Source organism: Pinus tabuliformis, chromosome 9 (assembly GCF_031772625.1).
Source record: "Pinus tabuliformis cultivar Carrire ecotype Pingquan chromosome 9, CPIR1, whole genome shotgun sequence".
Classification (NCBI taxonomy): Eukaryota; Viridiplantae; Streptophyta; class Pinopsida; order Pinales; family Pinaceae; genus Pinus; species Pinus tabuliformis.
This window is the reverse complement of record NC_142307.1, coordinates 578,608,110-578,622,976: the sequence shown is the minus strand read 5'-3', so window position 1 is coordinate 578,622,976 and position 14,867 is coordinate 578,608,110. Positions and strand designations below refer to the sequence as shown.

The 14,867-nt window shown below is 33.2% G+C and overlaps 1 protein-coding gene across 1 annotated transcript; it reads right to left on the bottom strand.

The window, feature by feature from the left end:
• Positions 1 to 3,286: 3,286 nt before the first annotated feature.
• Positions 3,287 to 5,073, bottom strand: LOC149149873 (uncharacterized). The gene is made up of 3 exons (XM_089440869.1): positions 4,786 to 5,073; positions 4,561 to 4,642; positions 3,287 to 3,732 (listed from the first exon to the last, which is right to left on the bottom strand). Exons 1-3 carry the CDS (start codon positions 4,837 to 4,839, stop codon positions 3,470 to 3,472), a joined length of 399 nt encoding a protein of 132 aa, XP_089296995.1. The 5' UTR covers positions 4,840 to 5,073; the 3' UTR covers positions 3,287 to 3,469.
• Positions 5,074 to 14,867: the final 9,794 nt, after the last annotated feature.

The following is a 14,867-nucleotide window of genomic DNA, read 5'->3' as shown; positions in this document are numbered from 1 at the left end:
CCACAACCATGTATAAGGCATGAAGACCCATACCTAATGCTGAAAATGGTTATAAATACCTATATACCAAATTAAAGGAAAATAATTCCCCTAATAAGTCACTTGTGGGGAGGAGCTGAGGGAGGGAAAGAGGGAGGTGAGATGTAATTGACTAAGGAGTTGAGAAGAGGTAAAGGATTGATGGGTAAGGGAGGCGGATTGGTGGGAATGGAGGAAACGAGGGAAAATATGTAGAAGGGTGAGGATAGGAGGTGATAACAAAATAAATGTGAATGGGAATGAGATGCAAAGCATGATGACGTAGAAGAGAGGTAGATAGGTGAGACTAGGCTACAACGACATCATGAGGTGTACTGAGAGGGGAAAAGGGGAAGGAGATGAAAATAAGTGAAGGATAGATGGGTAGGGGAGGGAGGGGGTGGTGTGGATGAAGGAAGGAGGGATGATCCAATGGGAAGGGAGAGATAGGATGAATGGGAAGTTCGACGGGAGGTGAGGAGGTAAGTGTAAGGAAGAGGGGAACGAAAAATATTGTATCTTAGGAGAAGGTGTAGGTAGGGGTAGAAGGATAAGTTATGTTGAAGGGCTCGGTATAGGAGGTGAACGAAGAGAGAAAGTGGATGGACATGAGTGGAAAAGTTGGGAGAGGTAAGAAGAAGGAGGATATGTGAGACAAAGAGATGTGGGCACAAGGGGGCCACGGGTGCTTGAGAGGAGAATGAGGAGAAAGTGAGAAGAGGAAAAACATGGATGGGTATGGGAAGAAGATAGGTGACACTAGAAGATAGTTGGGACAATGTGTTTTCTATAATTTTATAATTTTGTCGTAAGAAAATTCAATAATTAATGTACTAAACACTTCCACTAACGAAAACATATGCATTATAATTTGCATGAAAGTAGCATACTTGTATTAGAAAAAAACAAATTCTATAAATAAAAACTACATATTTAGAAATTTATCTCAATCTCCTATATGCAATATTTCTACAAGATATTCAAATCCATTGTAAAGTACCTTGAATAATCCTTCCAATTAATATATTGTTGTTTTTCCATGTTTGCATTTCCATTGACCCATCATGACAAACCATGATTAACTTGCACACAACCTTATGTATTATTGACTTAGTTTTGTGTAATGGAAATATTTAGTGTAGGATTTTTAGGCTTTAAATCTATAAAGATGTTATGTATACCTACTATCTCTTTTCACTAAAGGCACTTCTAAAATTCATTATGGTAGAGATGTGTCATATAGGTAACACTTGAGTCCTTCTATGTTAGCTTCAAAAAGAGAACATTTAAAAATAAAATTATAAGTATCTCTATATTTACGAAAGAGAGAGATATTTGACATGTATACACATTATTATCAAGTCCATTTTAAACCCAAATCCATAGGAAATTCAAATTTATTAAGGTGTAAATTTTTTTATCACTAATTTTATGCCATGTATTAATTCCTTCATATTAAAAGATAAAAAAAAAATCCACCTTAAGAAATTTGATCCATCTTTGGTGCTTCATAGATATAGACATAAGATAGATCTATGTTGGTTTAGTTTTTTAAATATTGTCATGGACATATGTACACACTAGTTTATGATTTTATTGTTATTATTGTCCTAGACATGTGACAACATCTCCTACATACTATGTTGTAGATCATCTCGCTACTCTCTATGCAGTGGACTATGAACACATCCTACATACTTCCAATTTTTTTATTTTATTGTCAACGAGTAAAAAAACATTTTTCTAATATAATGGTTAGGAAAAATCATTAATAACTTATGAGCATAAATAAGTCTTTATGAATTTTCTTGTCATAAACTAAGCACACATTTTGTCTTATGTTTTTATAAGAAATGTATGATTAAAAAACAAATCTTTATTATTATTATTATTATAATGTAATAAAATCAACAATTTTTTTTATTTCTAATTTTAATTCCAAAATATAAATGTACATTTACTCTAAAACTAATGTATTTTTTAGTTTAAAGTTTATTTTTATTTCTTTTTAACGGAAGTATTTTATTATTATTGCTTAAATATAACAAAAGTCTTATGACAACATCTCTACCATCATGGAGTCTGTTTAAAGGCTATTACAAAACTAGATGAAGAGAGAAAAAAATGAAATCCACGCATAACTGGTACAACTTTACAAATTAAATGGCTAGTAAATACTAGTAGGCGTCAATACATGATAAACATCAAAATACTTATTTGATGAGAGATCCCACATTGTTATAATTAGAAAAATCATAAAAATCAACTAAACTATAAATTTATTTTCTGCCAGAGTAGATCCATCTTAACTCAGAATCTACCAAAAACCGAGAGGGATCAAATCTCTAAAGATACAAACCTCTTGTTTAGTGCAAAGTTTTGAAAGTTTTGTTCATCTCATAGATTGGTAGATCCTTACTTAAATAGATCAATCTTGGTTTTTAATAATATTATGTATATTATATAAATTTCACATCTCTATAGATAAAAATAATCTTATTTTTTATTTTGTTAAAACCTTGATATATCTCAAAAGTAACTATAAACCTTTTACTTTTAGATTTAGTTAAAAAAATATTATAAAATAAAATTATAAAATATTTTGATTATAAAATGAGTTATGATTTTTGAGCATATGGTATTGATAAACCATGATATTTATGGTATTGTAACAAAGCTTATTTACAAGTTAGTTGTAAACATAGTAAAATGGAGTGAATATCCATGATTAAAAATATTGTTATATGGTATGTTTATTGTAACTATTAAATTTTAATATGCTTATTGATTAAATTTAAATATAGTTATAAAATATTTATTTTAATATATATATATATATATATATATATATATATATATATATATATATATATATATATATCATCTTTTATCTAAAAAATATTTTTAATTTTATTAATAAAAACCAATTTATAATATAACAAATTGAATTTTATTATTTTCAACTTTTTATTATTACTTTAAATCAACATATAAATATTAATAATATAAAAACAACATATAAAAACTTTATATTATTTTTAATCTTCCGTGAAATATAACATCTAAATTTAGTCAAGAATAAAATAACACTATTTGTTTCTCAATAAAATATGGGGTTTAAATTCTACAAACTAGGTTTAAAAAAAATGATTGATTTTAAAGTATAAACCCTTTACATGTGAACACAAATAAATTATACTTTATAATCCTGAAAGATTAATACTAAAAGATCAATGATCAAATATATCAAAATTGTTAAGCGGTACGATTTAAATAATATGAATTTATTATCTAAATTTTTATTTTTTTACAAAATGGTGATTTTTCCTCTCACCTACAACCTTATAACTTTCCACGATATTTCTGTGAACAACAAGAATCTTTATATTTTCCTTGTCAATTCGACGGTGTGGAGGGTTGCGAAGCTTTCTCATTAACTACATAATAAACGCTAATACGAGGCACAGCAAAAACAGGAGACCTCTGAGATTAAATTACAGGTTGCTGGCATCCACCTATTACTGCAGTACTCATTCCTCTGTAAGCAACCGCTGCTTGAATATCCCAAGCTTCCCAAGCCCTCAAATTGATCTATGGTCTTTCTCTTCTTATCGTTGGCGAATGAGCGAATTCGCTGTTTCCTCTTCTTGGGATTCACCCGCCCTCTCACCGTTACCTTCTTCTGTGCCACATCTACCACATAGTTATGCAAATCTGCCCATCATACCACATGCCAACACAGATCAGAGTTCAGAATTAGAATTACAAAAAATAATGAGCAGCAAACTCACAAAAAACATATTCATTAATGGAGGACTCAATATACAGTTATTCATCACACCACAAGCCAACACAGATCAGAATTCAGAATTAGAATTACAAAAAATAATGAGCAGCAAATCAGAAAAAGCATATTCATTAATGGAGGACTCAATATACAATTATTCATTAATGGAATACTAAATATACAAAATATACAGCGACCAGTAAAGATAATTTCTGTGATTAGAACTGATATGAAGTTTATTTTTTGAATCCATCACATTGAGGAGATTATATTGGTGTGAGTTTTTAACCATCAAATTTAACTCATCAATTCATTTTCTGGACAAATGGATTTCTAAACATCTACAATAAAATATAATTCATTTTTGAGACAAATAAAAGAATCACATTTATGGTTGGAAACCTATTCATCTTTGAGACAAACTGATGAACCCCATTTATGAAGTGTGATTCATCTTTGAGGCAAACTGATAAACCACATGTAACATCTACCATCATAATCTCAATGTGATAGATCCCTAAGATGAATTTCAAAGCAGAGATAATATTCAGGCATACCCAAATGATAGATCCCGAAGATGAATTTCAAAGTACAGATAATATTCAGGCATACCCAAATGATAGATCCCGAAGATGAATTTCAAAGCAGAGATAATATTCAGGCATACCCAAATGAGGAACCTAAAAAATAATAATTGGTGAACCGTTTCATGCCAATGGCTAGATTTCTGTAATGTGGTGTAACAATTAACCTACCGTCCATTTCGGAGAGCACTTTGGAAACTCTGTCGCGGCACTCTAGGCAGCGCATATTAGCATTCAGAACAATCACCTGAACCTGCAATATTGTTATTAATATCATATAATTCAATTCATACACACAGAGATACTGAGAAATAAGGAATAATGAACGCATTAATGGAGGAGATACTGAGAAATAAGGAATAATGAACGCATTAATGGAGGAGATGGGGAAATTACTCCGGGCATTGTTAAGGCCTCGGCAGAGCGCAGCAGCTGAGTTGTTGGAGCCATGATTTGTGTACCTTGACTTGTAATGAAGAGCGTTTGCAGCCACTGTTCTTGAATTCATATCGTCCGCCTCTCCTCAGAAAGTATCATGAGTGTTATTATGCATATTCAAAGATTAGAGGATGAGAGGACTATATGATCTGTCGACACGTTGTGTTTGGAAGCACGTTGAAATTGGCGCGGATAAGGTGCACTCCTCCCGCCCTATTTTTCTATAACAAATTTGACAGTGCACAGGGAGGAATTTGTCGGTGAAAATGGTTTTAAACCTAAAGAGGAATTTGTTTGTGAAAATGGTTTTAAACCTAAAGAGAAGCTGAAGATTAGTGTGGGTCTGAAGATTCTCTGACAGGTCTCCATTGGATACCATATGGAATAGTGTTGCACGAAGGTGGATCGGTCGGACTCGCGGAGTAATTTAGTGCTGTGAGGTCACGATACGGTTTTGACGTGTCTGGGCAAAATCCAGGGTTATCTGTCACTTCTGGATGTACCCTCCCCTCTTATTTCACTGTAATATTTGTCACTTTTTGATGCACTTGTAGGTGTGTTGGTTGGACAATGGCGCATCTGCATGAATGTCCAGGTTTCTTAGTTGGCGTATCTTTATCTGTATTCAACGTCCCTGTTTTGGCCGCGGTATGTTGTTTGTCATTACCTATAAAGTAGAATCGGTGAATTTCCATCCAAGCCATTATTGTGGCCAGAGGTTCTTACAGCAATCAGTAAGCTTTGAGGGAGTAAACTACCCAATATCACCAAAAAAGTTGTATGATGTACGCGAATTATGACTTCTACTTTAATCGGGGTAATGGGGGTAAATGATTAAAGTTTTAAATGGGGGCATTGGGAGAAATGATTATCATTTACATTAAGCAGAGCTTCCATTCTACGTAGAGGGACATTATTCTGGATATATGCAAAAATATAATCTTATACGGACAGTATTATGATTATGTACAAAATAGTTCATATTCGTGTATTTTTAGATTAGGTTTATGCCTTTACAAATATTGAGTTTAGCATAATTATGCATGCCCTTTATGTTATAAGAGTGCGGTGCACTTTGCACTTCAATGCTTATGTAGTATAGGAGTTTTGCATTTGATACAGTAAGAAATTTTATAGGGCAATTGTAGTATATGTGTGATAATGAGAGTATGGGGTATTTTGGAAATAATGTTTTTTTAGTTTTTTTATTTCTAAATATTATATTTTTCCACTTTAAATTTATTTTTAATAATATATTTTTTTTAAGTTTATTGATTCATGTGTTGATGGTTATTGATTATCTAACTTATTCTACTAACCTATTGCCTATCAATTATCTAACTCTCTATATGGGTCTATTGCCCATCAAGTATCTATGAACTAGGTAGTTGAAATTGCTACCTAGTGACTACATACTCATTGACTATCATTGAGCGCATAGATGGATCTCCCATCCATTGATAGTCATCATCAATTGCATAGACAAGTCTACCAACAATTGATTACATGTTCATTGTATACGTGATTTTATTGTGTGTTAGTGGTGGAGTGTGATTATCTTCTTCATTGAGACATCTTGTTTCAATTTCCTTTGAATCCCAATTCTTGATGGGGCGGGGTTTTGGGGCTTCCCCCTCACTTCTGTCACTAGGATGGTAATCCTTTGGAGCCCCCCTTGGTAGGGGTTTAGGGGTTGTCGTGCCCCTAAAGAGGATACTTTTGGAAAAACTACCATGTAACATATTGTAATTTTGTAGAGAATTTGGACCATTCATCATTAGGTCACAAATCTAATGATAGAAGTTATGTTAAAAAAATTTCTTTTCTTTTCTTGCAATGCAACCCCAATTTTAGGATGGCATTGTATTATGGCCATGTATTATTGAGAGAGTTTTGTAACTAAGAGAGCAAACTATGAGAGAGTGAAGAGGAGGTTGTAGCGAATATGTTGTAGGCTGTATCCCTTCATCTTGTTGGATGGACTAAATTGAAGACTTAGTTGTTTCTTCATGGATGTACACCAAACAAGGTGAACCACATATATTAGTGTCTCTCTCGTATTGTGTTATTTTGTATTTTATTTAAAAATTCATTTTGAAATTATTGGTCCATGGTATTATTCGCAACACTATGTAACTTGGCTCATAAACAATTGATACCATAACTAACAAAGCCTCCTACACTCCAATTCCCATTAGCATCATTTTAAATACTATGTAATATACTAGACTAAATTCCTCCATTATGATGCCTCTATACAATAGTTCAATTCTTCTACAAATGTCTTATGGATATTAGCATGTGATGCATCAATTACCATCCCATATATAAGTCCCATGTTAACCATAAATCCCCTTATTAAGCCCTAGATATTGAGTGATTACATTTCTATTTTTACATTGTTATGTAGGCTAAAATCCTTCGTGATCCCATTTTATTATAATTGTATCCCTTTCCTCCTATATATATACAAAAGAGACCTAGTCTTAGAATCATCAAATATTGTATTTATACATTGTAATCATTTTGAAAGGAAATTCCCCCTTGAATAAGTCTATAATTATTGGTTCTTATCATTTTGAAGGTGCGAGGTTCATAACATTTCGAATTAGAGCTCATGATCCTAGGGTTTCGCTGTTTTAAATAGGTCATCGTGGAATTTTTACTATACATCCTTTCTGGAATGTTCTAGATCGTGAAACTTGGATTATATTTAGTAAAAATATCAAGCAATATATGCTTCAAATTTTAGATCATGTTTCAATATATTTTTGGAGATATTGTCTAAGGAAGTCACAATTCATAAATGCTTTAGAAATTAGGTTAGTTCGACATTTTTTCCACTTTTTTGTGAGTTTTTAGGCCATGAATCTTGGAACCCATTAAGGCACAAATTTAAGATTGGTTCACTATAAATTTGTACATATGATCTAAGGAATTTGAGGTCCCTAAATGCTCTTGAAGTTAGTTTCAAATATGCGAGTTTATAATTTTCACTATATCTTTTTTTCTAGAAGGTTTTAGATAGTAAAACTTGGACCATGTTAAGAAGAAATCTTCGCGAAAATATGGTTCAATTTTCATAATTTGGTTCACTATACTTTCAGAGTTATACCTTGCAAAAGTTAGGTTTTATGAACAAACTTGAAATAAATTTTAAATAGGTCAACTTGGTATGCTTTCTATCTATTATTTTGTTAGAGTTTTCAGACTCGAAAATCTTCAAGAATTTTAGGAGACATATAAAATTATATCACGTACAAATTTCAAAATTATATTTAAAAAATTATAAGTTTGGCACAATATGCAAGCTTTTCTCATGAGAGGAGACAAAAAATTGACAAGTTTTTGGAAAGTTACCATAAATTTCACTTGGTATATGATATTCTATTCACACCTATGGAATTGCAAAAAAGACATATTATAGTATTACAAACCAAATTTTGAGATATATATAAAGAAAATTTTCATCCATTTAGATACTCTCAAAATTAACATACACAACTTACAAGTGACCTAATTATTGATTAGAAGATCCCACACTTTTGGTGGCTAAAAGTTGTGAAAAAGAGGTGTACTATTATTATTTTCCAACATGCATCCAAAGAAAGTTATTACACCAATTAAATGTACTCAAGGTTCATCCTTGAATACAAAGAAAGAAAAGACTTGGAATTTAGGTTATCTCAATTACATAATAAAGTTAATGAAACATAAGGAAGTATGTTGAAAAAGGTGTATTTATCAAGTTCTCAAGAAAATATTAAAAGAGAAATACAAAAGATTATGAGTGATAATAAGGAAGAAATGAAAAAATCCATTAGGAAAGAAAGAAAAGGGTTACAAAAAATTTCATTAAAGATGTGTCTAATAGAGATGTGGAGATACAAGGAAATAATCCATTTCATATGAAGTTAAGAAATATTGAACCATAGAACCTAATTTTGATTTTTCAGTTGAAGATCAACATCGTTAGGGCTTCAATTCATCACCAAGAAAATACTATATTTCAAAGATAGAGATGAGGAAGTTTGATGATAATGATCTTGTGAAATGGATATTTAAGGTGGAGCAATACTTTGATCTACGCCAAGTGGTATCCTTACAAAAGCTAAATAAGACCAACATGTATAGTATCAATGACTTTGTGAAAGGAAAAAGGATTCTTATAACATCATCCATTTTTATAGAGGAATTGATATAATATTATTTTGATATTGAAAGAAATACATTGTTTAGCAAATTCATAAATATTCAACAAATTGGTCTAGTTACAAAGAGCTTTCAAAAATTCCAAAGTTCAAGTCTCGAAGTAAAGAATATTTCAAAGGATAATTTGTTAGACCTATTTATGAGAACTTTAAAGGAAATAATCCAACAGGAGGTATGTCTCTTTGAACCTAAATCTTTACAATGTGATTTTAGTTTGGCAAGGAAAATTGAAAGTAAAAATATGGCCACTAGAAAATTGATCACTAATAACTATAGAAAAGATCATGCTCCCACTACTAAATCAACAAGAATGATTCCTCAGAAAATGGATGAAAGGAGAGCAAAGAGACTATGTTTCAACTATGACAACAATTATAGTAAGGGGCATAAAAGTAATGAGAAGAAATTATTCTACATACACTTTGAAGAGGAAGAAGATCAACAATTGGAATAGTCACAAGATCTAGAGCTAGAAGAGATTACTCCAACAATATCTTGTCATGCATTGGCTGGCATCAATACTCCAAATTAAACCCTCAAGATAAAAGGATATATCAAAAAGAAAATGCTAAAAATGTTGCTTGATTAAGGAATTACTTATAACTTCATCAATTACAAATTAACAAAATTCTCAATTTTTTCATATATCTAGCACCAGAGTTTCAAGTAATAGTTAATATGTAAGCACCATAAATTGTTCAAGGAAGTGTCATATTATTAAGATCAATATGAGGGAGTATTTGTTGTAAATTCCAATGATTGCAATGTAAATGGGTGGTGATAATATATATTAGGGGTCTAATGCTTACAATAATTGGGAACATTGACATTTAATTTTGAAGATCTCTTCACAAAATTTACCTCAAAAGGAAAGGAAACTGAGCTTAGAAGTATCCAAGGAAAACCCTCTAAAGTGATAAGATCTAATGGAATGATAAAATTACTTTAAAGTGGCAACTGAGCTGTAGTGGAATAAATGTGTTCACTAAATGTTCAAAAATCAATATCATCTATGTCAATAGATATCCATAGAGTTGTAAAAAATCATCTAATGGTATTTGGATTAATGCATAAGGGTCTTCCATGTAATAGAGATAATGATGATGTTATTCATTTGTAACCAGGGAATGTATCAAAGATAAATGAATAAGAGAAAATCATACTAGAAATACAAAAAAATCTTTGAAACAAGGACTAAGCAGTTGAGTAACCCAACAATTGAGTACATCATCAAATATAACAACCTACAATTGGAATAGATGACATAGGAACATGACTTATTCTTGCAGAATCACTAGTACGTAGTCAAGTGTTGAGGAAAAAACTTATTTGAAGTGGAGGGGCATGTTAAGAACCATATAAGCCCCATGCTAACCCTAAAACACCTTATTAATCCAGATATATTGAGTGATTATGTATTTCTATTGTTATATTTTTATGTAGGCTATAACCCCTCATGGTCCCATTTTATTATAATTGTAGCACTTATCTCTTATATGTGTGTGTGCATGCTAAGTAGATCTAGTCTTAGAATCATTAAACATTATATTGTATATTGTATTCATTATAAAATAATCTTTCCCCATCGAAGACGACTATAATAACTAGTTTCCTATCACTTTTAAGGTGCAAGGTTCATAACACCCCACTAATAATGTAATTAATTATGTTAGTGGAATATGTAGGCATGTAATAGTGAAGGGTTAAAAAGACCCAATATAATTGTAATTGTATTTTTAATGTAAAATTCCAAAAAACTAATGAAAGGGGTGGAATCCTCATATAGGCCATGGGCATATAATAAGAAACATAAGAATGGAAATAATCCATGCCAATAAAGTATTTGGTTGCACAAAATATTTATAATATTTGAGATCATTAATTTCCCCAAGAAAATAGATAATGGGGGAGGAGATGGTACTTGAACTACAACTCTTATAGTTTTTTGGTAATAGAGTTGTACCCAACTGTCTCATCCATGGGAAGGTCATGATACATATAGAGAATTCTATGGATCTAACCAAAAGTTTTCTTGGCCAAAAATTTAGTATATCAGACACAAAAATTGAAGTGTAAGAAACCCTGAAAGGAGAGAGAAAACAAGCTCTAATGAGGAAGGAAGAATAAAAACCTACAAATGGGTTATGAAAAGTAGGAGGATCTATTGTATGCAGGGAGGAAGAAACCCATGAGGGAAAGAAAATGATAACCCCCCATGAATTTAAGTGTAGGGAAGAGATTAGTGGATCACAAGTTGACTAAGAAAATTGAGTGCAGGTGTCCGAAAAGCCTAAGCTAGTATGTAATGTTATGTTTTTGGTGCTTGTTGGGAAAGGAACTGAAGCATTAAGTAAGGAGGACACTGACATACTGGTGAAGTATTGAAGGATATTCTTTGTGTTGTGTAAGACAATTGAGAAAAATATCATGGTTAAGTATGTTCTTATATCTTATTAGCGTATCAGAGGAACTTGCTAGATTTATGTTGATCAATGAGAGTGGCATTCATGCTCTTAACATTGTAGCCTAAGAGAGAGTTTCTTTCTAGGTGTTGATTAGGCAGGACACTTAGAATTAAGAAAAGTGAGGTCACCAATGGACTTATGGGTAGTGAAGGGAATTCATTTTTGTTATGAAATATAGGTGAGAAATAACCCATAACATTTGGGGAGGTTCTATGCAACACCCTCCTCCCACATCTACCCAAGCAACTGACCAATTGTGGTAAACATGCGACGAGGGGCCACTATGATATGATTCTACCTCCTTGGTAACCTTAAGGAAATGGAATCGACGGAACATCAAACACAGTCATGCAACATCACTAATAGAACCCTTAGAAGATAAGTCAACCACTCAAACAATATGTCCCTGGTTCCTACTGTTGTTCTGGACCTCTTAGGCCATGGTCACTCTCATTCTATGGGCAAGGGAGTGAAAAAAAACCCAAATTCACTCTCATAGGCCTACCTACCAGTGAGTGTGGACTAAAATTGCAAGTTCTATGCCAACAACCCCATGATTTAAGCCACTTTTTCAGGCCCAGAGCCGAGGCCACTGCCCATAATGGAATGAATTCTTAGAATCAGGAAAATTACAAGGAAAAAGTGATGCAAAAGCAATCAGATGATCAAGACCGTAGCCATACACCTACTAGCCATGACATGCATTTTGTCAGGCACTTAGTAAATATGCAACCTACATGTGTAAATAACAGATCCGATCATAGGGGTCTCATACTTATCTGAGATTCGCTATGAAGCATTGTCTCCTTATCACATTAGTTTTCATTTCATCCATTAGGTCATAGATAGATTGGTAATTCAATAACAAGTAAGAACATGATGAGAGCCACACATGGTTGCTATCATAAAACATGTAATTAACCAGCATAATAGGGACATAAATACCAATGAAATCATAGCCATATAAACCACATATAGTCCACAATAATTATCATAGAGATACAGGGAGAAATAACCTTTCATTAATGATGCAAAATCCAAACCCAAGATGGGACTTCCATTTTCAACCTGACCATATAATGGTTGAGCCAAATCTCTCTTCAACCATTCACCCTTGCACCATATTCCAAGCATGAATATAGGATGTCATAGAACACATCAACCACAACTCAACCAAGGCTTCCAGAGGCATTCCACCTCATGGTTGGACATCACTAAACCATCACCAGATTGGTCTCCATCTAAGCCTTCCAGGGCTTACAGAGCATTTGTTCCAACCAAGGCTTCTAGGACTAGCAACTCAACCCACAACTGTTGATGGGATTTGAGGGTGTTTCTCCAGCCAAGGCTTCTAGGACTAGTAACTCAACCCACCAAGGGCTTCCAGAGCGTTTTTCCAACCAAGGCTTCCAGGGCTAGTAATTCAACCCAAGCTGTTACAAGGTTTCCAAAGCGTTTGTCCAAGCATGGCTTCCAGGAACTAATAAATCGACCCAAGATAAAGAAACATGAGAACCAACAAAAGAAACAAGGAAATAAAACCACAAACTCCATGGTTATCTAGGAAATGGAAAGGCTAGGAAATCCATTGTGACTCTAGGCAATCTTGCATGCCAATGACAGATCACGACCAAAAAGCAACAAGCATATGCCATGCAAGTCAAAACTAGTGAGGAAATCATACATGAAACTTGGTACTTGTAAGAAAATATGTTGTAGTTGATGATCCCAATGCCTTCTTATGCTTTCCTTCTATTCCTTTTATTTCTTGCTCCAAAAATCCAAGTATGCCACACCGTCCAAGAGTGCTCCAAGAAAATTCTAAGTATCCATGAGTATGAGAGAGAGAGAATAATGAAATAGCTCCAAAACTAAACTGACCAAGTCCCACTCATTGATCCTCAAAACCCTTTTTATTAATGAGGCCTCTATTTTCTTCATTTTCCATTATCTTCCTTCATTTTCCTCCTCTCATGCAACATGTGACCTTTCACCTTACTTTTATTCTAATTTCCATTATTTTCATAAATAAATGTTCCAAAATACCTATTTGCCTCTTTAATGCCTTAGCCATTGCCTTTGACAATTTCCTTAGCCATAAGCAACCAAATGAACACCCACTAGGATGCCTTGCCCACCATTCAGCTTGGAATACGTGTCCCATCATCGTGGTATTTATATATTTTTACATGTAATTTTTGACAGGGTTGTTACAGAACCCTCCTCCTTGGGGGAACATCATCCTCAGTGTTCAACGACACCTATAACAACCAAGACCACTAAAAACAAAACATACTGCCCATGGATCTTTATAACATAGCTCATTACAGTATTTACAATGACCATCTGCGAAAACATGATAAGCATACCATTTTCTAGAGATTTATAATGCAAGTCATTACGATATTTACAATAACGCCATATACACATACACATTTGCTTCAACCAGGATTCACCTCCTTCCTAGGAAGTCCAGAATCCACTGCAAAGTTAAATCTGCATCTAATGTCCAATGCTATAATCCAGCACCACTTGTCCTCCCAGTGAATAGTTACCAACTCATTTTTCTAGGGTGAACTCCCATTGTGCATTTGATTCCATATGGAGATACTAATTCAAAAAACAAATCCATATGTGGCCTTCCCTTCTCAGCTACACAGTCCCACAGGAAATTTGGTCACCCCTTCCATGCTGTCACTCACCTTCCTTGCATCAGAAGATACAAAAACCAAGGCATACCCTAGCTCAAAACCATCATATCGGTAATAACATGCTCATGGAAATAAATGGACATTATTGGGTACCACTATCCCACAATGGCCCTACTCCTGAAGTGCCTTACCAACATACTACTGCATGTACTAATTTCTTTCACTACTGCTGCTAATTCTTGCAGTCAATTTCAGCCACTAAACCAGGCATGTTCATGCATTCCTATTCCAAACACATAAATTCCATTAGATTTAAAATAATTTGAAATAACTTCAAATCATACCTCATTGGTAGCTCGTCAATAAGTTACATTTGAAATGATGTTCGCTTCCTGTCACAACAAGTCAAACTAGTGTATTTGATCATATCAACATGTATAAAAATATCACATCAGGTTAGCTCAAAACATAACCATCAAAATCATAAATCACATGTAACCATCATAAACCAAAATCATAGATCACATGTAATCATCATAGTCAAGAATCATAAATCATATGCATAGTAAAAATGAATAGAATATCGATACTTATCCTTCATCGATCATTACTTCTTCCTTTGTTCTTTTGTACACATAATGAATTAGTTGCCACACCCAGCAAACACCCAGTGCCTTCTCCTCCATCAAGTGCACATAACGGAGTGTACATC